General features: G+C 29.1%; 1 protein-coding gene across 5 annotated transcripts in view; it reads left to right on the forward strand.

The window, feature by feature from the left end:
• Positions 1–12,743, forward strand: part of KaiR1D (Kainate-type ionotropic glutamate receptor subunit 1D) — a 174,833-nt gene extending 162,090 nt beyond the window's left edge. For 2 of the 5 annotated variants that reach the window (XM_088231274.1, XM_088231273.1), the window contains 5 exons: positions 1,344–1,481; positions 2,900–3,098; positions 4,074–4,305; positions 6,700–6,815; positions 7,691–7,891. In XM_088231274.1, the coding sequence (XP_088087400.1) occupies positions 1,344–1,481; positions 2,900–3,098; positions 4,074–4,305; positions 6,700–6,815; positions 7,691–7,876 (871 nt within the window). In that variant the 3' untranslated portion in view covers positions 7,877–7,891. Of the gene's footprint in view, positions 1–1,343; positions 1,482–2,899; positions 3,099–4,073; positions 4,306–6,699; positions 6,816–7,690; positions 7,892–10,192; positions 10,240–11,939 lie in introns of those variants that run through there. The other 3 variants (XM_088231270.1, XM_088231269.1, XM_088231271.1) reach the window with 3 other exon arrangements.
• Positions 12,744–25,805: the final 13,062 nt, after the last annotated feature.

Genomic DNA, 25,805 nt, shown 5'->3' on the forward strand with positions numbered 1-25,805 from the left:
AAAGGTTTGCGAGAAATCTGTATTTTTACAGTCTTAATCTATATAAAGTATTGGTTCCAAGCTCCATCCGCTTGTTCAGCCCCAAGAAACGACTTAGAACTCCTCAAAGATTTAAAGAAGTATGAGGATGTAAACCCTGTCATAGCTAGAAAAGCAATAAATAAAGTATGTGGCCATTTATGGTATGTCTCAGAGGAACTTATCGCCTTATCATTTTTTGACGACAAAGTGAGAAATGAAACTAAGAAGAAAATGGTGGAAGCTCTAAAGAAAGAAGGAGCTGATTTTTGCCCGAAAAGAATTGATGTAGACATTGATAACATTGGTAATAAAAATCTAGAAGATTTTGTCACTAGTAACACCAAACGATTCTTTTCTATTACCGGATTAAGCTCCGATTTCCTCAAGAAAAAAGTTGAAGACTGGATCAAAGACAAGGAATATATTCAAAGTAAGGAGATAGTATCCAAATTTAAGGTAGTCAATGATACAGCAGAGAAAAGGGTGTCCTTAATCCAAGAGTACAACAAAATACTGACCCTAGATGAAGACCAGAAGCAGTATATTTTGCTTCTTGTGAAGTCCTTCAGACAAAAGTTCCCGAACTACAAAAAAGCAACTTTGCTGTCTGCATAATGAGTTTTTTACGTGTTAATTGTGCATCAAAATCTTTTTAAGGACTCTAAACAACTAATATAAGCTTATATTAATTCTGTAATAAGTTTTTTTTAAATTGTGACAGTTAAAGAAATTTTATAAAAATCTATGTTTTTTGTCTAATTTTCCTCTTGTTTGTTCACATCCCGAAAGTAAATTGTAACACATATATGATACAAAATTAGCTTTGAGTAACATATATGGACCTTATAACCTCATTTTAGCTTTAATTATGTAAAAAAAATAAAATATATGATAAATACATTTTTTTTTAAATAATCACTTTTTGGGAAAATTTTAGATTTTTTAATCTTCGGTAGCGACCTTTAAATTTTTCTCAAAAAATCTCAAAAAATTAATTTAAGTTTCTCTTATTAGGTAGAACAAAACGGGAGGGTGAATCAAGAGAAAAGAAACAAAAAAAATTTTTGGGTCTTTTAAGCATCACCCTAATAGATATACGTAAAGGCATTTATTCTATGTAGACTTTTGTGACATCATAACCATATGAGGAATAACTTAAAAGTCTCACAACATCTCAATTTCAATAGTTCAACGTTTTGATGGACTAGCTACGTAAAAGCGGGTAAGGTCATCACTAATTGGCTCGTGTCCTAAGCCAATTTTTTTTATCATCCAATTTTGTTTTTCTGTCATCTAACACCTGTCTTTTTGGGGGTCCTCAGGTTCAGCCCTTACGAGTGGGACAACCCCCACCCTTGTTTGGACGAGCCCCAAGTTTTGGAGAATCAGTTCTCGCTTCTCAACTCCCTTTGGTTTACTATCGGATCCCTAATGCAGCAAGGTTCAGATATAGCTCCGAAGTAAGTTTCCAGCACCAAAAATTTTTAAAAATACTCATAAGTTAGTAAACTTTTTTGGTGGAAGATAATAGTAATTTATAATAGAAATAACAACAAATAACGTAAAAAATTATCTCGCGTCAATAATTTGTTAAATAAATAAATAAACTCACTTTTTGCTCAACAATTAAACAAATCAATGAAATCTGTAAGCTTGGCTATTTTATACTTTTCAAATACTAAAAAGCAAATAGTTGTATCCGGGGCTACTGTACATATTTTTAAATCAAAATGTCTTAATTTTGCTGCATTTTTTGTTATTTTTTAATCATTTTTGCGTTTTGTTAATCGTTTATTTAAATTTTCAGCTAACAGCGTCCATTTTTTTTATCATTACCCGCTTTTACTTGTAGTCCCGGTATGATTCTGAGCTGTTTAATGTTTGATTTAAGCCAATCATAACATAATAATTATTCAAATTTGATAAATCTCTGACTATTTTATTTTTCTAAAACATTTGAAAAACTTAATAAAAAAGATTCTGCCATGTTTTCAAAAAATATTTTTCATCTAAACGAATTTCCACAGAAACTGCAAACAATTTTTTTACATAAGTATTTATTTATAACAAGTAAATTTTTATCATAAAAAAAAATGAAAAAATTCAAAAATGAATATTAGATTTACTCGTTAAATAACATTTATGAAATATGTAAGTAGCATATAAGCTTCAGAACGTTTTGCGTAAGTCAAAGATATTTAGTATTTATGTTTTATGTACATTTTTGTCACTATACTAATTAATTCAGAATTCCATAATATCTAATATGTGCATAAAATGTTTCTTTTAATCCTAATAGGTATAGTAATTTAATTGTAATATAAGTTCAGTCACATCACTCCACTACTTCAGAAATAACACTGGCTACGTTTTACACAGAGGGTGGACTACAAACTCTATTTTCTTATCGTTGAAGTATCTAAGGGAACTATGCATTCCAGATAAACTAGCTGACAGGTATCTTACGCTTATCTCCGTTTACGGCGAGGGAAAAAATTGTTATACTTCTTCGCAAACAGCGCACTAAATTCAGTGAATGCGTATTTGCTGTAGCAGGCCCTATAACATGAAATGCTCTCCCAGCGGAGCTGCGAGGCTGTGAGTTTGAAGTGATGTTCCGAAAAGAACCTAAAACTCACCTGTTTTTTAAATCATTAAAGTAAATCCGTAGCATTTTTTAACTAAGTAAATTGTTTTAGTTAAATTACAAATTTATTTGTCTATAGAATCGCTTCGTAAATCGCCCTTGAAATATTCTTTTTCTAAAACGGCGCTTTATAAGTTATCCATAATGATAAAAATAATATTGGTTTTGCTAGGGCACTTGAATTTGTCCATGATGAAATTTAGAATACTAACTTGCCTTTATCGATTTCAGAGCGGTATCCACAAGAATGGTAGCCGGGATGTGGTGGTTTTTTACCTTGATCATGATCTCCTCATACACTGCTAACCTCGCCGCCTTCCTCACCGTAGAACGGATGGACTCTCCTATTGAGAGTGCTGAAGACTTGGCTAAGCAGACGAAGATCAAGTATGGTGCGCTCAGAGGCGGGTCGACTGCGGCTTTCTTCAGGGTATTTTTCATTCCTCATCGTCACTAATATAATTTTTCAGACCTTAAATAAATTATTTTACGTTTACGCAGCATTAAATAAAATCAAAGAAACTCGTGGATTTCACGTAAATGGAGTTTTAGCATTATTTTGTCATTCTGAAGTCGCGAATTGCATTTTTGACAGTTTTTAGTAAAATATACAACAAAATTTCATTTAAAACGGAGCGCTTAGTACCAATTATTATTTATATTAATCAAATAAAATCAAAATGCATTAAAACTTTTTAAATACTTATTTATAACCTCAAACGAAAACTTTACAAAAAATACTAATTATCCTTTTTCTAGCAAATCTTGCAATTTCAAAATTAACAATGTTTTTAAAACAAAAATAAAGTCAAATATTAAATAATTTAATTTTTCAATAAAATATCTAAACAGTAGACTTTTTTTATATTTAACTATATGAAGCTAGTGGCTTTTGTCGGCCTCGCGGTGTAATGGTCAACACGTTTGCCTACCATGCAAGAGGTCTCAAGTTCAATTTCCGACATGTTTGGTATGAAATATTTATTTAAAAAAGGTTGTTTTCACACAAGAATATTTCATAGTCCCTGGACCTGAAGTGAAGGACTAATGATCTTACCTTAATGTTACAATTTTTTTTATCAAGATACGTTGCGATTGGTGTACCAATGCAGTGCCCTATGTACCATTAGGTGCGGAAAGGAAATGAAAGCTAGTGAAGTAACAATATAAATAGATTTATGACACCAGTTCTAAATTTTACACATCGAAATCTCGAAACGATGTTTTTGCACATTCGCGATTTTGGCATTGACCCGACGATATTTAAAATAAATGGTAAAAAGTCATGCCTTAAGTTTTTAGTTTCTTGACAAATCGTGTTATTTTTACCTAAAATGAATGTACTAATTAAATTTTTTTATAAATTAATGATGAATATTTATTTAATTTTGTGAATTATTAACAGGATTCAAACTTCTCAACTTACCAGCGCATGTGGAGTTTCATGGAGTCTGCTAGGCCCTCTGTGTTTACGTCCAATAACGTGGAGGGGGTGGAAAGGGTAGTAAAGGGTAAAGGAAGTTACGCATTTCTGATGGAGTCAACATCCATCGAATACGTCATCGAAAGGAACTGTGAGCTTACCCAAGTAGGAGGAATGCTGGACTCAAAAGGATATGGAATTGCAATGCCTCCAAGTAAGGACACCACTTTTTTATTATAATTTAAAAGATTCTTCTAGAAAGCTTTTACCTACAGACTAATGCATATTTTAACATATTAAAATCACGCTTTCTAAGCTTTATGACAAACTTTTGATTGAACGAAATCGAGAATTTTTTTGAGAAACATTTTTGAGAATTTTGTAAATTACGCAGCTATTTTATTAATGTGTAAACCAAGCGATTCTTCAAAACATTTAGGACCGTTATAAACATAATACACGTGAGCATATAAAGGTAAGCGTCAACATGTCTGCATCGAACGGATAGTGCGTGGAAGTACGTTCACGCCACGGCCATTTGCATTCGGATTTTTGATATTAGCGCTCGGATTTCCATTTTTTTTACATTTATATTATAAAAATACTTATTTAGATTTATATTATAAAAATAACTATTCACCCGTGCATTTGCAAAAAAACTAACTGCATGGTCAGAACTAGATACAACATATATAATTTAATATAATACATATTTAGACAAATCTTAAAATAAAAAGACCATAACATTGGCTCAAATTATAGCAGATTGTTTTGCGCTAAAAACATGTATTTTTATTTTATTTATTTTGTTTATTTTTTTTTTTTATATTTAATTTATTTTGTTATCTATTTTATTTGTTTGATTTATTTTGGTTTTTTTTTATTTATTTTTTAATATTTTTTTTATTTATTTTTTTTTATTTTTTTTTTTATTTTTTTTTTTTTATTTATTTTATTTATTTTATTTATTTTATTTATTGTATTTATTTTATTTATTTTATTTATTTTATTTATTTTATTTATTTTATTTATTTTATTTATTTTATTTATTTTATTTATTTTATTTATTTTATTTATTTTATTTATTTGACTTATTTTACTTATTTTACTTATTTTACTTATTTTACTTACTTTACTTATTTAACTTATTTTATTTATTTTATTTATTTGACTTATTTTACTTATTTTACTTATTTTACTTATTTTACTTATTTTACTTATTTTATTTATTTTATTTATTTTATTTATTTTATTTATTTTATTTATTTTATTTATTTTATTTATTTTATTTATTTTATTTATTTTATTTATTTTATTTATTTTATTTATTTTATTTATTTTATTTATTTTATTTATTTTATTTATTTTATTTATTTTGTTTATTTTATTTATTTGACTTATTTTACTTATTTTACTTATTTTATTTATTTTATTTATTTGACTTATTTTACTTATTTTACTTACTTCACTTATTTTACTTATTTTATTTATTTTATTTATTTTATTTATTTTATTTATTTTATTTATTTTATTTATTTTATTTATTTTATTTATTTTATTTATTTTATTTATTTTATTTATTTTATTTATTTTATTTATTTTATTTATTTTATTTGTTTTATTTGTTTTATTTGTTTTATTTGTTTTATTTATTTTATTTATTTTATTTGTTTTATTTTATTTATTTTGTTTAGTTTATTTATTTTATTTGTTTTATTTATTTTATTTATTTAATTTATTTAATTTATTTAATTTATTTAATTTATTTAATTTATTTAATTTATTTAATTTATTTTATTTATTTAATTTATTTAATTTATTTAATTTATTTAATTTATTTTATTTATTTTATTTATTCTATTTATTCTATTTATTCTATTTATTTTATTTATTTTATTTATTTTATTTATTTTATTTATTTTATTTATTTTATTTATTTTATTTATTTTATTTATTTTATTTATTTTATTTATTTTATTTATTTTATTTATTTTATTTATTTTATTTATTTTATTTATTTTATTTATTTTATTTATTTTATTTATTTTATTTATTTTATTTATTTTATTTTATTTATTTTGTTTAGTTTATTTATTCATATTTTTTTCCATTATAAACTATAATTACTCTCTGGGGTAATCCGCGCCGAAGACACTTAACAATATATATATTTACATATAAAAATAAACAAAGAAGACAAATTTAATAAACAAAGATAATTAAGAAAATGTTCAGTATCATTTATGGAACTTAATTAATTAAATGAAAAAATAAAAAAGTACTGTGATTTCGTGGTTTTTCAAACCAATTTTCAAAATTTGACTAATCTTTGGTATTAAAATCAATAAAATTTCATATTTTAAATTATACAAAAATATAGACGATATTGTTTTTCTGTTTCGCGAAATTTCAAATGAATTTTAGTATTATAAAAAGTCATCTACCAATGGAATATGATTTTTCTAGAGTAATTACGAATCGTAATTTTAGACGAAGGATGTGTAATTTTGACTTTGTTTGGAAGCGATCGTCCAAATATTGATAAATCAAAAAATATGTAGTAGTAGAAAAAATGAAACAAGGCTCTATTAATTATTTTTTGTTACAGATTCTCCGTACAGAACTGCAATCAGTGGAGCGGTGCTTAAGTTGCAAGAGGAAGGAAAACTGCATATACTGAAAACAAGATGGTGGAAAGAAAAAAGAGGAGGAGGCTCTTGCAGAGTAAGTTTATAAAAATATTTAATTTATTTCAATGTAGTTCATCATCATTCCACTGTCCGCAGCCAATGGTGCATGTACATTTCTAAAATGTGTTACATCAAGGTCAAGTCCTACACTTCGGGTGGCAGTCCAGGATCAATTCAATATTCCAGTTTGGAAAATCACTAAAACAAATGTTATACGTCCATCCTGCCAGGAATTGAACCCAGGACCTCAAAAATGAAATGACCCCTGAACTAATGAAGTTGATTTCATTATATGTACCACCTGGGTTAAAAAGAACATCTACAATATTTTATTGTCGAAATTCTCGAACGGTAGCTCAATATAACTTACCTCTTGTTAGATTACAGAATACCGGGAATGAATATGCATCATATTTTAATATATTTTGTTTATCTCTGCCTAACTTAAAAAATAAAGTGACCAACATATTTTTATCGAAAAGAGCAAATCAACTTCAGGAGATTGGGTAAGAATAGTTATGATTTGATTGGTTAATGTATTGTGTTATTTTATAATTACTTTTAAATATGTATGTATTTCAGTTTATTATATATTATAGTATATTAGTATATCATACTCGATTTTTTTATTTTTAAGCACACTTTAAACCACATATATGTAAATGGCAGAAATGTCGTTTATAAATAAATGGCAAGCAAACGCGCCAACCAATAAACAAGAATTCAGATTGTTTACCTGAGAGCAGCCATCGAATCAAATATACTTGTTCACGATTAGACGCTACGTTTGGTCTACCATGCATTGCCCTATGCATCCCTGGTTGCGGAAAAAGGGATTATAAAGATGAAGCAGGTTTAAAAAATCATGCACAAAGAATTTAAACTGATTTCATTGTATTTCAATTCCAGGACGAGACTTCCAAGTCCTCTTCAGCGGCCAACGAGCTGGGGCTGGCCAACGTGGGCGGCGTGTTCGTGGTCCTGATGGGCGGAATGGGGGTAGCTTGCGTCATAGCCGTCTGCGAGTTCGTGTGGAAGTCGAGGAAGGTGGCGGTGGAAGAGCGGGTAGGCACCACAGTCCTCATGGATACCTAGCCCGAGATCACGGCTCTGACCGAGCATGATGATATTCTCTACCATCTCTGATGGACCAGGATTTCAGATCTTGAACAGAAGAATTGTGTATATAAAATTAAAGTAATAGAAGCATTCAAAAGCCAATGACAAAGTATTGTGGGGTTGTTTGAACCAAATTAATTTGGATTTTTTCGGTTCTTGTGAAGGATGTAGTTTGATAAAAAGTAAGGAAATCGTACGATTTCACCGTTTTGAAACGCCATTTTGAAACGCCATTTTTCCAAAATCGTGCCAAAAGTAAATATACACTTACTAAAAATTAGTTTTATTCTTTTTAAAATCAGCTCCTTAGTGGAGAAAGTGGACATCACGAAACGCCCCCTGAAGATTTTTCGCTAGCCAGAACTTTCGCCTCCTCCCGCGTCAATCCCGCATCCCATTGTTCAACCGAGTAAAGTCAAAATCATCATCGATGGTTTTTCAGCAAGGCAGAAGACCGTGAGTGTAAAAAAGAGGCAGTTTGGGTTAAGGAGGCATCAGCAGTACGTGTCCAAGCCAGGTCCAGTGCCCGCCTTCTCTTAATGGTAGTTAAAGAAAACTCTGAGTTCGTTCTTGGATTTCAAAGTTAGTTATAAAATCGTGCCACTTTACGCATAATATTCTCCTCGGGCACTAATTTTGCTGTTTTGAGATTAAGAAGGGTAACAGGATATGGCGCAAAAGTTATTATTATTATTCGACCGGTTGATTACGCTTTATGTAATTTGTAATAAACTTAGATTAATTGGTACGCATAACATAACGACAAAAGTTTTTTTAAAAGTTGTCAAAGTAACTAACTAACGTCAATGTACCTAAATTTAGTATTTATTTCAAGAGGCGTAATTTGCCGGTCAAAAAAATTTCATATTATAGTTTGATAAAACTGTTAAGTATTTTTTATCGGTTAATACCTTAGATAATTATTGTTTCTAAATAATTAATTTTACTTAACTTTTTTAATGCCGCGATTTTGTAAGAATTTCATTTTAAAATGGCAAAATCGTATGATATCTTTATTTTTTATCAGGCTACAGCCCTGACAAGGATTGATTATTTTCTTAACTATGTTTCGTGGATTCAAACTTCATACCTTCAATACAGAATTTCTGTTTATATCAAAACTTACACAAAAATTGAAAATTAATTTAGGAGAATTATTTAAAAACCCCACAGATTTTTAAATACATGCTTTTTATTTACGTAATTTTTAATATCACAGTTTTGGCGAAAAACAGTTATATTTTTTTGGGATCTGTGATAAACCAGGGCTAAAGATTTAGAATCTAAAATGTTACATAAATAAATAGTATAAGTTACCATAAAAAAATAACGACCAAATACCGTATCGTTAATTGAACCAAAACCCAGTATTAACTAGTTGATAATACTTTATTCATTTAACCCTAGCTCACTAACCTTATATTCTAGTAATGGTGTAACCAACTTTTTGTCTGTCAGACAACGAAACAGAATATCAATATTGATTTAACCAATTTTCTTTCTCAACAAATTGCCTTACATAGCAATCTTTATTTTAAGACCATGAAATAGTTTAAATATTTTTGGAATTAATTGTTCGGCGGGGCAAAAGCTGCAGATGTTTCGCTTACTCGGTAGTTCTACTTGTTAGTTGACGACTGCCTTCTTAGAAATCTTCAATTATATCACAATATTAATTTCACCATTAAATATATAATGGTAAAAAAGTTACAGAACTCCCAAACTTTCGTCTATTGGACGACGATTACGCAATATATCCCGATATGATTACCGTGCGTCCGCAATCAATGCGCGCAATGAGTAACTAATTTCACTATTCACAAGTTACTAGATTTGGGCAGGGATGCGGGCTGAGGAAACTTATAGAAACAGCAAAAACACGGGGTTCCAGCAGTCTATAAGACGAATGGTTTGCGATCTAGGGTTAAACATCTTAGAGAAATAAGTCATTTAATTTCTTACATATGTTAATATTGTGTATAAGTTTTTATTTTCCTAACCTGATTGTTAAGGAACAACTCTTTCTATTTTAAAGCCCAACTTACTCAGGTATTATAATATGCTATTAGATGTACAAAATATTATTTGCCATTTCTAACAAACTTAAGAGAAAGTGTATCATGTTCAAATTCTGAGACCTTAAACAAACCATACTGATTGCAATTTCATGTATTTTTAAGTTTATGCTTTTTATTATTCTTTCTTTATTTTCTCAGATGTGGTCGAGATAAATGATATTTTTGACGTTTTATTTAGTTTTCATTTCAATTACTTCTTATTTTTTATTTTCAGGGTAAATAAGTTTACACCTACCAACTCGTTCGCTTACTTCTTTTTTGGTAATTATTTTATTTTACTTTGGTTTTTTTATTCTTAACAATATTTATTTTATTTGTTTTGCCCATTTTCATTGTATGTAAATTGTTTTAATATGAAAAGTGTTTTATTTACAAAATTACAATCTTAGTTGTCTGGGTATTTTTTTCTTGCTTTCGATCCGGGTTCCCTATGGCTAATATTTAGGAGGTAAGTAAAAACAATAAAAAAATAATAATATTACTTTTTGACGAGGCTAATTTTTTTTTTTTACTTTTCGCGTAAAGCTGCGTGTATTAAGTGACTTAAATTAAGAAATAAAAACGACATGTGTACCTGTTATCAATAAATAAATACTTATATGTTATCAACAACTTAACATGTGTTATCTACGAATATAGTTTTTCTCTAAAATAAAACGTTGATAATTTTAATTTTTTTAAAATACGTAATTTTATTGAATCAATTTAACTTTTTAAATATGTTGTTGGCCCTTGAATTTGTGTTAAATAAAATCTCTATGTTGCAAGAAATTTGAATATGAACAACTCCCTAGGGAGAAAATCCAGCCAGTCTGCAAGCACTCGGACATACTCAAAACATTGTTGAATTAACTACCTGGTAAGAGAAGAAGTATACAAAATTAGAAAATTGTTTTCAGGCGTTACCTAGTAGGTGAATTGGTTCAGCCGGATGAATCTCACCCGCATGATAAAGGTTTAAGCTCTTTTACTTCACAAAAGTCAACAGATGGAAGAGTTGATTAAATGTGGATTTTCAAACAAAGGCAAAATGGTGAATGTTACACAGTGTGTAAAGTGACCACTTAAACCAGCCAATGACAGGTCATAAGCCCTGTAAATGCCTAGACTCACATTCTTCTTTCTCAAAAATGTTTCCTGTTGTAACAAATTAAAATATTTGGACATTGGTAATTTTGGCTGTGTTGAAAAAATCCTCTAGAGAGGGTCTTATAACATCGTGTTATATTAAGCAATATATGACACGTTCTTTTAAACACATACATATTTAAAAAAATAAAAAATGAAAGAATATAAAATATATTGTAAATTAATCTGTTACCATAATTTGTTAAAAATAGTCACATAATTTATGCTTTTTATTTCAAAATACAACTTTTTATACGTGTATTAAATCTTGTATTTTAGGGAGACTCATGTTACATAGCCAAATAAGAGTTGTGAAAATGTTTTGACCTATAGTTAATACGTAGAAAATTTATTTAGACAGGAAAACGAATATTTGACTACTTAGGAATTCATTACACTGAGTAACATTTAGAAAAAACGTTTTTCAGTTATAACAGTTCGATTAATTATTTTTTTAACAATATTTTCAGTATTTTCAAATGCTTGCAAACAACGCTGAATTCCACATTTTCAGAAACTATTTAGTCAAAATATTGTAGATTAAACTAACTGAAATAATAATATCAACAATTGAAAAGCGTTTTTGACGTTGCCGGGTAGGTGAAAAAAATCATTATCCCATCCACTACAAGAATGGTTTTGGCTTTTAAACTTCACAAAGGTGAACATATAAAATGGTAAAAGAAATAAGAAATATTACAAAACCAGCCAATGGTAGTTCAGAGTGAAATGTGGAAATCTAGGCATTTTTCTTCTTGCTAAAATTTTCAAATTATCTTTTATTAATTTTTATTACCTACCTTAATATTTAAATTAACTATGACCTGTTTTAGGCGTCCCTTTGCTCCGAGATGGCGTCTGAACTTCGGCAAGCTTTACGCTGCCAGGGAGGTGGAAGCGGAACAGGCAGCCTCAAAGGTGGAACCCGGAAAAGGGCTCCAGTTCAAGGCCAAACTGATATCAGCTCTGGACAGCCCACGGGTCTGGGTTCTCCTTACATGCACTATGGCTTTGGGGGCAAAGACTCGCTCAATTGACAGCAATGATCCGTCACCTTCTCCGCTGACTTCGAAGGCGGAGGAGGCTGAAATAATAAAAGCTAATTTAAAAATAAAAACTGAAATAGCTAGTCAATAAAACATCCTTACTGGTGGCAAATTCAAAATAACACAAACAAATGCTTATATGTCAACTTTTTATCATTCCTTCAAAGACTATACTGAGTTTAAAAACTTAAAAATGACGGTTCATGAAAATAAAATGCTACATATTCTAAAACGTAACTAGTCTTTGACTTTGGTGATTGTAAAATTGTTAAAAGTTTAGAATTGCGGGCAATAGAGCACGCCAAGTGTTTACATACATTGCAATAGTGAAACTCGAAATACAATAACTAAAAAACATTGGTAAAATATTTTATAAGCATAGCGATTGAATAAAAAAAATAACAGTTGAGTTGGGTACAAGGACGTTGAATAAGAAGTAATTAAAACGATTGTTGTGAAATGTGAGTTTAAGATGAGTAGAAATGTACACGTTTTACTATAAAATAACAAGGCATTTTTCCTAAATGACAAATAATTTTCTGGGTCTACATTTAAGATTAGATGTTTTGTTCAAATATTGTCTCGATCAAATTTATAAAAATCCTGAAAAAACTCATGAAAAGATATTTAAAAATATTTAAATAATTAGATAAACATTTTCATAAATTTTCCAACAAAATAGGCCTAAATCTTTTAATTAAATAATATGCCAATAGGCAACCATTATTTGAAAATGAGAAATGTGTTTTTTTTCTCTTTCAACTACTGAGATAGAACAGGTTCAAGACGTTGCACTGGTGAGTTAAATATTTTATATCTTTTTTCAATTGATTCAAAGCACACACACATATGCAGCTAATTTGTTCTAAAAAGGGTTTCTTAGCTTAGTAGTTTTTCTGTTGGTTTTTAAGCAAACTGGATTGTAGTTGTGTTACCTTGCGTCATTACAATGAAAATAGTGAATGAAGTTTTATTCCATTTGCATAAATGATTTTCATCATCACCGGGTTTTCGCAGCATCGACATCTTCAGACTGGCGGGCGATTAGACGCATGCTTATGTTGTGTACAGGTGAAAGCAGATGTTGTCAATCATCGATGTCAGTTACGACGAACAAAACTGGAGTAAAAATAAATGCAGAATTTTCATTATTATTATTTAAATTCATTTCCACTAAAAAATTTCAGTAGAAGAACAAAATTGATTAATGTTTAAATTATTTTATAACTCTGTTTAATGTTGTGTATTATTTTTATTGGAAAAAAATATATTTTGTGGTGGTTAGAGTATAAACGTTGGACTATGAATCGCTGATCTAAGATTATAAAGCTCAATACGAAAAAATACAAAATATTTGGTAAATTTAAGTAACATTTAACGCGTATAAAGTTGTATAATATTATTATAGTAATGAAGAATGATTAATTCTTTTTAATAATTAATTTGGTCTAGATAATAAGATTAAAAATTTAAAATCTCAGAGAATAGAAAATTTTGTAATACGTAATAAAGATCAAATTAATAATTGAATGATCTGATTATTTCCGTTTAGTTTTTATTGATAAATATGTAAAATTTACAATGATTTTTTTTGTTGTTCTTTTTCTAAAAGACAGAAGTTTGGGATAAATTGTTTTTAATATTTCTAATTCCATAAAATGTTTTTTTATCAACATTTTTTATGATTCTGTACATAAATTACCGGGTAAAATAAATATATGTTTGTTACCTATAATATAAATAATATTTTATTTTTTCGTCTTTTATATCGGAATATTTCTAAATTGTGTATGTAAATTACACATTTTAAAGGTGTGTTGGGACAAACTGATATAAAGAAACCATAATATTGTTTGTGTTTATAAAATTTTGTGAAAACAAAAAAAATATTCGTATCTACTTATAAATTATACTGTTTCTCATAATACAAATATATATAAAATATATATTATATGTACTTTGTGAATATTACTTATATTGTGAATAACAACAATAAAATGTGAAAATTATTTTTTGTTTTTGCCAATTTTTGGGCCTTTCAAATAAATATAAATGTTTCGTAAAATAATGTTTTTTTATTATTGATATTTAAAACGTTAAGAGGGCATCTGCCATATGTATGAAGTACAATATTTCAGTTAGACCTGTAGTGAACTCTTTCGTTAGAATGAAACGATTGATTTGACTTACCGCAGTTTTGTTGTAAGGTTGCGTGAAATTAAATGAAAGATTACTTACATTGTTCTGAGATTTAATAGATGATAGATGGATTCAAGATCACACAAAAAACGATTAAATTAAGTACAGCACTGAATGAATTAACCGTGACGCGAATTTATAATAAAGGAGTAATTTGAAAGTGTTAAAGAGAACAAAACGCTAACAAACTGAAGTCAACGAGGGACATGGAGATTTTGGCGTGCCTCGATCGTGCCGGCGTCAAGCAGCTAGTGTGCCTTGCGCGTTTTTGCTAACTGTTGAAATGATGGCAGCGTGAATGCGTGCCCATAGATACTTTTAAAGAAAAACACCGTAAAAAAAAGTTTTGCTTGTTGTAATTTCAAAACTATGCATGTTATCACTATATGCCATGTATCAAAAAAATAATATCGCGAGATTAATTTAGTTTTCAAATTAAGATTATTATTTTAATTTAAAAGATAAATTAAACTTAATTAAAGACGATTGTAAACTGAAAATCTTGTAATTGCAGTTTCGTTTTCTGGATATCATTGTAACTGGAAAATTGATACATGAGGCAGACTTTAATAAAGATATTTTCTTCGTGATAATAGTTTATAAATTACCTTAAATCAAAACTATTACTCAATGGGAAAAAAGAAAAAAGAGAAAAGAGGAAAAAGAAAAGGAAGAGATGGGAGATGTTTTTTTAGACGTGATTTAAACAGAGATAATGTAGTAACATCTTTGATGGTGGATGGGAGATGATTCCACAGTCGAGCTGCATGGACACTATATGAGTTAGAGAAGAAAAAGGAATTGTGGATGGGTATTAAGAGAGTGCCTTGAGAATGAGAACGATGAGGTTAATCATGAACTGAAAAGCGTTGAAATTTTTCACGCTGGTATATAAAGGAGCGTAACGACTATGAAATACATTGAACAGAAGTGAGGGGGAGTGATAGTCTCTCCGCTGTCTAATTTTGAGCCACATCAGTTGCCTACTATAATCAGAAATGTGGTAATATTTCCTTAGACCAAAAATGTACCTTATGCGTGTATTCTGAAGTCGTTCAAGTTAATAGAGTTGCTCACAGCTTAAATCAGTCATGGAAACATCAGCGTAATCTAGAATGGGTAATAGTAATGCTTGTAAAAGGGTGCATTTAGTATTAATGGGTAAGAATTTTTGCAACCTTCTAAGTGAGTGTAGATTAAAAATATTTTGCGGCTTAATTCATTTGTATGAGCTCGCCAGCAAAGATGTTCATCCATTTGTACTCCTAGATTTTTTACAGATTTCCTGTATTGAATATTGGTACCATTGACAATAAAAGGATTAAATGAAGGTATGCCTAGTTTAATAAGATATCTTTGACTACCCGCAAACATAATTTGTGTTTTAGATGGGTTTATTAGTAAACCATACTCCTTTGTCCATGTTGACACGCAATTTAGTGTATTAGACATCGATTATATTGCTTCGCTGGTGTTTTCAGGTCTGCAATGAAAATATAATTGTAAATCATCTGCATAAAGATGATATGAACAATTGAGACAATCTGCAATCGGGTTAATAAACAGGGAAAATAGCAATGCTGATAAAACCCACCTTGAGGTACTCCAGCGGCAATATCAACCCATTCCGATTGATGATCTGGTGTTTTGATGCACTGTTGTCTAGCTCGTAAATCATAATCGATTAATTTATTTCGCACAGACAATTATGACAAAAAGTATTCGACAACAGTCGTAACCGAGAATTCAGTAACAGATAATAATAATAATTATAAGCATGTAAATCCATAATTATTAATACACAAATAGTCTACGACAAGTTTATAAGTTCTTTTTTCGGAGCGAGGTTTCATATTCGTATACAAATTCGTGTAAGGAAATAATCAAATCACAAGGATCTTTAATATCGAAATATGGATAACATAATATTAGTTTTTAATTGCAACTTGACTCTACAGATTTAATATTTTATCATTTTTTGTCAATTATGATCAATATTCTGAAACAGTCATATTAAGTTTTAAAATATAAATGTAAAAATATTGTTTAGAATACAAAAATAGGCTAACAACAACAGTTATATGAGCAAACAAACATATGTACATGAAACTGAACAAAAATAACATTAAAAATATGTTGCAAAGACAAATAAGTGCAATAAAATAGTGGTAAACTATATATTTAGAAATAAAGTAAACATAATACTTTGAGCTAAACCATGACAATCCATTTTCGTCCCTCACTGTTTTAGTAGCGAAGAGATCTACTAAAATCCGGAAGATCTACTTCGAAAAATTCCAAGTTGTGTGACGAATTGACTAATCTACACATTCTGGACATTGCGGCATAAAAACAAAAGTTGCTTCTAGAAGATTTGATAATTAGCAGATTTTGACTTCTAGTGACGTGGTTATTAACATGAAAATAAATTTATTTATGCTTAAATTTTTATTATTTTCGCTTTGTTTTCTAATTATTATTAATGTTTTATTTTTTGATTGTGAATGATATAATTTTTTTAAATAATATATATGCTTCAATTTCTATTATAATTCGTATGTTTTCTTATTTACAATTTAGTTTCGATTTTTATGTTTTAAAATGTATTTTTCATTTTTTAATATTATTATTTTAAAAATGTAAGATACTGTAAAAAATGCTATTTAACGAAAAAAGTAAAGTAGAAAAAGAATAAAAAAAATAAACACACAAAAAAGAAGGTTCAGCCTAAACACGGGACCCGAGACAAAGAACCTTTGTTTATTTTACAACTGTGAAATAAATTAATAAATATCAGAAGGTGGTTTATATTACTATATTTACTGAAAATGTATTGTACAAAATATTATTGTAAAATATATTTTAAATATTTCAACAGAGATGAAGAATATATAAGAGAAGGTAATATAAAAGACTAAGCATCTACGGGGCTTATGACCTGTCATTGGCTTGTTTAAGTGGCCACTTTACACACTGTGTAACATTTACCATTCTGCCCATATTTGAACATCTATATTCCTTCAATTCTTTCATCTGTTGATGTTTGTGAAGCTCAAGAGAAGAAACCTTTATTTACGCGGGTGAGATTCATCTAATTGAATTATTTCACCTACATACTAGGCAACGCCTGAAAATATATTTTTTTCTATTTCTATACTTCTTCGTGGACCAGGTAATTTATCAACAATATTTTGAGTTTGTCCAAGTTTTTGTAGACAAGGACTGAATTCAACTCCCTGGGGAGCTGTTTATGTTAACATTTCACAACAGATAATATTTTCAGGCGTTGCCTAGTATGTTATTTTAAAATGACTTTTATCTCTTAATCGGTCTCTTTTTTTTGTTTCTTTTGATAATAGGTCGATATTACGCAGACGGGTCCGTTTTTTACGTTTTAGTGCGAATTCCTACCGTCCTTCTAAATTATAGTCAAAACTTGTTGTATATATTGTTAACATAAATTAATTTATGTTTTGGTTTAATAAACATACATATGTTAAATAATTTATTGTAAGATTATACACTTTCAATGAATTTTGTTGGAAAAACCTTTAAGGGAGAGGATTTTTGTCTGTTATGAACTATTTTTTTACTAAAAAAATCGGCATTAATTCAACACACTGTATATTCCATTATGTCAGACCACATATAAAAAAACATACTTTTCAAGGCTGAAATATATAGTAAACGCAACCATATTGTGGATAGTGTTTCGCGACACAGTCCACTATGACTATCCGGTCAAGCTCATATTTAAAGAGTTAATCATCAGTTTGAGACGCAGTGTTTATTAAAAATGATCGCAAAATAATTTCCAATCTAGTTAGAGTTCTGTTGTAATATATTAATGTTAATAGCTCCCTAGGGAGTTGAATCCAGTCCTTGTCTACAAACATTTGGACAAACTCAAAATATTGTTGATAAATCCACCTGGTCCACGAAGAAATTTCGAAATCGAAAAATAAAATTTTCAGGCGTTGCCTAGTATGTGGCTGAAATGCTTAAATTAGATGAATCTCACCCGCAAAAATAAAGTTTTCAGCTCCTTAACTTCACAAACACCAACAAATGAAAGAATTGAAGGAATATAGATGTTCGAATATGGGCAGAATGGTGAATGTTACACAGTGTGTAAAGTGGCCACTTAAACCAGCCAATGATAGGTCATAAGCCCTGTAGATGCCTAGACTTCTATATTACCTTCTCTTAAATATTCTTCATCTCTGTTGTAATTTGTTAATGTTAACAGCTCCCCAGTTGAATCCAGTCCTTGTCTACAAAAATTTGGACAAACTCAAAATATTGTTTAAAATATATTTCATTATAAAATGGAGGAATGAGATAAAATTAGCAGACGCACCCATGTGCTGGGTCGTGTCGCGGTACTTCTAAAATTAGAAAAATAAATCTCTTGCCAAGAGTAAGCTGCACACAAAATATCTTACGAAAATGTTACAGGCATTTCACTTTTTTTTACCAAATATCAAAACATTTAGTTTATTTAAATACTTGTATAAAGACTAGATTTACTTTCCGTGGAGTAATTATCATATCTTAACAATTCCCTAGGAAATAAATCTAGCCTGTCTACAAGCATTTGGACATATTCGGATTTATTTATCTTTTATGTTATCCATAGTGTTAAAGTGCCTTATCTGTTTAGTTTCTTATAGTTTACTTATAAGCACGAACACTTTACAAATTTACTATTATACTCAATGTTTGTTTTTTGAAAATTATTGATCATTTTAAGTTGCAAAAATTTCACTCGTCCATGCATTTCGTAGCTGCAAGACGAAACGTAATCTAACTTTTTTTTTTTAAATTTGTTTTTTATTTAATTTTTTTAAATATCACTAAATCTCTGAACTTTATTGTAAAATAAACAATGTAAATAGGGGCTAGATTTCTTATTGTCTATGTGCTCTGTAGCTGCTAGACGTGCTGTAATCTAGCTCTTGTATATCATAATTAGAGACGAGGAACAAGAATCCTAACCGCCCATGCGCTCTGTAACTGCAAGACGTGGTGGAATATTTATTTATTGTACAGCGCCCTTGAGGTGATTTTTACAAAAACGGCGCCACATAAATTATCCAAATATATATAAAAAAATATATTTAAAACATTGTCGAATTTAAAAGTCAATTGAAATTTGATTTAATCACGCATATATTTGTACATTACAAAATAATGTACATATCTAATAATAAAAAAGAGTATCTTAATTCATACATACAGAAATCATCATCATAATCATTTATTGTCCACACCTAATGGTGTATAGGGCATTGCATTGATACATCAAATGCAGCGTATCTTAATATTTTTTGTTACATAAAGGTAAGATGATCGGTCTTACGCTTCAGGTACCAATCCAGGGACTATAAGATATTGTAGTGTAAAAACTTTTTACCATTTTAACTAAATATTTTACATCAACCATGTCGGAAATCGCTCCCGAGACCTCTTGTATGGTAGACAAACTCGCTGACCATTACACCACGAGGTCCACTAATAAAAAATAAATGTCAATAAAATTAGGAAAATGATTTTCCTCGAGAATAATGTGTAAAAAGTAAGTGAATTTTGTAACGAAAAACTCCCTCAGAGACGTGAAAAATGTCAAAGTCCAAAGTAATGTTGTTCAACATAAAGATAGCCCTTTCGTAAAGCATACCCATTGGCAGGTTGGTCCTGTATATTGGAATGTGAAACTGTTAATGTTGGCGCTGGATAAAATTCGCAAGATAAAAGCTAATGCTCTGCATCATTTCAGGGTTGTCAATAATACCACGCAACAATTGAAAGAACTGCAGGGTTAAATACGCATTTTTTATGGTCTTCAAACTGTTGTAACCTTGTAAACCCAGAGCACAGATTACAATAAGAAGTTAACATTTATCATCAATTTTATGTACAAAGTAAAATTAAGTTTTTTGTACGAAAAGCTAAATATGCATACATATTTTTCTTCTGTTCGTGTTCAATTATAGGTTACCCACGAATATATTTTATTCGGATTGCCTAGGTACTGCAGTGCCTCTGAAATGTTTACAGCTGGACAAATAAACACCTTCGCTGCCCTACTTCGCCAAAGAGCCTGGAGCCTATAGGAACGCCTATAAAGCTCTAATAACGAAATTTTACAAGCAACTGCAGGGTGGATCTATTCACCGTTGTTAGAGCTATAGCGGGATATGCTAAGATCACCATAAGTGCTGCAAATATAAAATTTAATTTATTTTTTATATTTATGTTTATTGTTATATTGATGTTCATATTTATATTTTTGTCTATGGTTATCTTTATGATTATGTTCATATTTATTTGGAAGAATTGGCTCTGCACTATATAGCCATTTTACAGGAATAAAATAAAATAATAATAATTAATATTCATGCAAATATACTCATTTTCAAATATCGGTTTATCTTTATAGAGAGTCGAAGATAACTCTGTTAACTTCCTGTGGTAATCAGGGCCCTGTAGTAAATAAGCCAACTCGTATAAAAAGCATTGTTTGTTCATCTCAATTAGGTTTTGTTCAATGATAACAGAAATAATGTTGTGGACTGTATAGAAATTTGTACTCACTTTTAAATTTTTCCGTTCATGATTTTTTTTATGAAGAACTTCACAATTCCCAATTGCACAGATGCCGTGTAGATATTAATAAAGTGTATGTTTAAGTGAGTTTATTGTATACTAATTGGAAGTATGTAGATGCAGGTACATGATAAATAATTTATTTTAAGTGTTAATTACTACGTAGCACTTGACATAATGATACGTGTTCACGGGACGGTAGGACAACAACAACGACAATTTGAATTAAGAAGAATGTAGTTAGGATCGAGGTTTTTACGGCCTTATATGAGTTGCAAGTATAAAAAATGTAATTAAGTACTTGACACATAAAGTAGTTCAAAAAATGTTTTTAGGCGTTGTGTTGCCCAGTAGGTGAAATAATTCAGTCAGATGAATTTCATCCACAATCAATGAAGGTTTCAGCTCTTTTACTTGACACAAATGTTAACAGGTGTAAAAGTAGAGGAAAATTTGATATTTAAATATAGACAGAATGGTGAATGTTACCCAATGTGTTTGAAAATTTAAAAACCAACAGTATTGAAAAAGAGAATTACGATTTGGTTGACAGACATTGAAAGTTAGGATTCAGAAAACTTCTTAAGGATAGTATTCTTAATATCTTGCAATTCCATTGAATCATTTATAATTCTATTATTTTTTTTTTATAAACATATACATATTTAATTTCATAATCATTAGCAGATGAATAAAGATGTTTCAATATAGACATAATGGTAAATGTTACACAGTGTAAAAATTGGCCTCTTAAACCAGCCAATGTCATAAGCCCTGTCGATGCCTAGACTTCTATATCTCTGTTGTAATATGTTAACAATATTTTATTTAGATTTTTCTCAAGTCTGGGGGTTCTGTGCTGTAATTCACCACCATAATTAAGGCCCTCTGGACTGTTGGAAATAAAAGAAAAGATTCTTGAATAATATATAAATTCTTCCTGATAACCCAGTTACTAAATTATTTGGTCCAATTTTCGTTTTGATTTCCTGTATTCAAGATATATTTATTTACTCCTTTTTTTCTAGAAATTAAAAAAAAACAATATCTTACAATAAAAATTGAGAATATTTTAAAAAAAGGAATAGATTAGGTGGTCTCTTACACAAAAACACGGTTAAGTACACACTGTGCAACATGCATCATTCTCCCTATGTTTGAACACCCAAAATTAAGGAAATTACTTGGAAATCCGGCAGAATCTAAAATTTGCGGAATGTTAAATTTGAATTGATTTTTTTTCAGAGTACAATGAATTGTTTACAATAACGTTGTCAGTTTTAAACACATGTTTATTTGTGACAATCCAGATTGAATTGTTTTATTTATTTTTTTGTAAATAATGTAAATAGTACATTAGCGGACTTATTGCCAAATGGCTATTTTTTCCAAACAACCAATAAAATAAACATTTTATTCAAGTAATTCAAGCGGAAAAACTTATTCAATAGAAAATAAATTCGCCTAAATTCAAAAGGGATCATTTTAGGACAAGTCCTAACATTGTAATAAAATTTTCATTGTAATAAAAAATTAAATTAGAAGCTGACGATATAAATACAAAACTAGAAATAGGTACTTTTACTCAACGGGAAAAAGAAATAAAGAGGAAAGGAAGAAAGATTAAGGAAGAGAAATGAGATGTTTCTTTAGACGTGATTTTATTTTTTTTTTATTTTTTATTTTTTTTTTTTTTTATTTTATTTTGGAAAGCCAACAGATTACAATATTTATTAATTACAGTGTAGGTTAAATTATATATTAAGATCCAATTACAGGCCTTCTCGTAAGCTAAAAGATAAATATTACTAATAAGAAGTTAAGAATAGATATTAAATTTAGATATGTATGTACATTTTACAGTGCGGATAACATAATAATAAGTATACATACATATGCAGCGAGTATAACATTTGCGATAATTATTGAGCCTTATAAGAAGAACAACTTAATTGAAGAAAATAATAATTATAAAAATAAAATAAAAAACTCAAAAACTAATATAAAATAAAGTGTTTATAATAATTAACCAAATATCAAACTCACATACACATGTACATGTACATATCCATACACAATCTAACTGCACAGGTAGGTATTTCGGTTAAATAAGATATTATATAAGAGAATATTAAAAAACATATTTTTTAAAAAATAAAAAATTTTAAAAAAAATTAGTGAAACATAAATTGATTTTCAATTACTTTTCTAAAATTGTTGCATGTTATATTATTAATATCAATATGGTTAAATTTATTGTTATACAGATTGCAAGTTCTACATATATAAGAATTTTGGCAAGCATTAGTTTTATATTTAAAAATATGAAATTGGTTTTTGTTTCTGGTCTGCGCTACAGGGATCCTAAAACCAATTAGGGATAGGAGCTGTGGACAGTCAACCTGATTATTCATAATTTTTTGTACAGATATACAAGGTCAGCTACGTTTCTACGGGTTTTCAGTGGTTTTAGGTTAAGATGAGGGAGAAATTCATTGGTTTCATTTTCTGAAACCCTTAATTTAAATCTGCAGTATGATATAAATTTTGATTGAATAGATTCAATTCGATGAATGTATTTTTTATAATGAGGGTTCCAGGCAGTTTATTGAACAGAGATACTGTAGAAACATCTTTGACAGTCCAGCCGCATAGACACAATTTTATTTCATTAACAAGACAATTTTGTTAAAAATATAAAAGGAAAAATAAATACATTAGATAAATCAGGGGTATACAAATTTACCTTCTTTGATTGCAGAGACTTTTAAAATTAGTCATTCAAAATTAGAATAAAAGAACACGTGAGATAACTCAACAATGTCAATTTTGCGGAATTTGCGGAATTTGCTTACCATATTTTGACAAATAACCACTACATTATTTTATTTTATTTATCAAACATCTTGTAAATAATGTAAGTTGTGCATTCGCGGGCTTATTGCCAAAATGGCAATTTTTTTCAACCAACCAACAAATTAAAAGTTTTACTTTCATAATTCAAGTCACAAAACATATTCAATAGAAAATAAAAAATCTAAATATATATCAAAATATAAATAACTGTATTTGCAAAGCAATGGAAGGAAGGAAGTGAGAGAATAAATATTTCATAACATTTAGCAAAATGGTTAAGTTTATACGTCAATCAAAACAAAATTGTAAAAACTGTATCTAACGATTTATATGGATTCTTCTACATTTGCATTTATGAAATACAGAGATCTCTTAGTGAAACAACTAGTAATTACCTTTGCCTGTGAACTTGTCCTAACTAGCTAAAAAATCCGTTTTAACTCAGGGCACTTGTAATGCATTTATAAATATACAATATACATATACATTAATACATACGTATCCACCCACTCATTTACATATTCATATTATATTTATATATATATATATACAGGATGCGCTTTATGTGCCGATGTTTTTTAAAATAATTTTTAAATGAATCACAATTTACTAATTTATAGTTTATACGGCTTAAAAAAATATGTTTGAAATACGATGTCAGTCAAATAGCCGCCTCTTACCGTGAAGGAAATACTAGCTCTTAAAAGTATATTTTTCATGAGTTTTGGTGTTATTTCGGCAATTTATTTTCGGATGTTATCTTTTAACATCAAGATTGTGGTTAGTTTTCTAATTTACACATTTTTTTAAATACCTCATATAAATAAATAAAATTTATTCTAACAAAATAAATAAAACAACTTTGTTTATAACCACTGATTTTTATTTTCCACAAACCGGTTTCAAAGCAAACAAGCTTCTTCGTCAAGGTTTACGTAACTAATGAAATGATTCTTTTTTTATTTTTATCATGTTCACTAAATACTACACGTGTGAGGAAAAAACGACTTGATTTATTGGGTTCACGTGTAGTATTTAGTAAACATGATAAAAATGAAAAAGGAATCAATTCAGTAGTTAGGTAAACCTTGACGAAGAAGCTTGTTTGCTTTGAAAGCGGTCGGTGGAAAATAAAAATTAGTGGTTATAAACAAAGTTTTTTATTTATTTTATTACAATGAATAACCACAAAGTCAGTACTTCAAATACAAACTTTATTATAAATTAATTCTCTTCAGATACCCTTAAAGGAAAAAAATCGCTTGCGTTCAAATCAGAGGATCGTGAGGGCCAATCGATATCACCACTTTTTTACATTATTCGGCCGGAAAAAGTTTCTGGTGAAATTTGCATCGCAACATGAGCTGTGTGTGACGTAGCATCACATTGTTAGGATTACATGTGCTGTAGGACTAATAAATTCAATTCGGGCACAAGAAAGCTTTCCAACATGTCAGGATAACGATCACCGATAACTGTCACGGCATTGCCTCAAGCATTTATATTATAGATAACCAACGTTCATAAGCACTCTGACTCATCGTATCAATATTTTTCTATCGTTTGCAAGCTACATTGGCGTCAAGACTTCGTTTTATGTATCAGTGAACAAAAAAATATATTATACGCTCCATTATTGACTTGTTTGGCCCATGATTAAAACCAAAAAATTCTAGCAATTTTCTTCGAGTTCAAAATTGAACATTTATTTACGTTAAACGTTTTTGCAGTGTTAGACGAAATGTAATAAATTGAAAATTGTATTCGACCAGTCTCCAAAACTATTAAACATGAGCTGACAAATGACAATCAAACCAAAATGGCGGCCAGACAACATAGGCCTGAACGCAAAACGCACCCTGTAACTAACGGCCGTAGTCATTTTGTACAAAATAAATATAAAGTTTTACTTTTAAGAAAGAAAACAAAATATAGTATTATGGTTAAATTCAATAAAAGTAATGTTTGGCAAAAAAAGAATAAAAGATT

The sequence above is a fragment of the Micrasema longulum genome, unplaced genomic scaffold, assembly GCF_059751315.1.
Source record: "Micrasema longulum isolate JH-2025_06_02 unplaced genomic scaffold, ASM5975131v1 h1tg000866l, whole genome shotgun sequence".
Lineage (NCBI taxonomy): Eukaryota > Metazoa > Arthropoda > Insecta > Trichoptera > Brachycentridae > Micrasema > Micrasema longulum.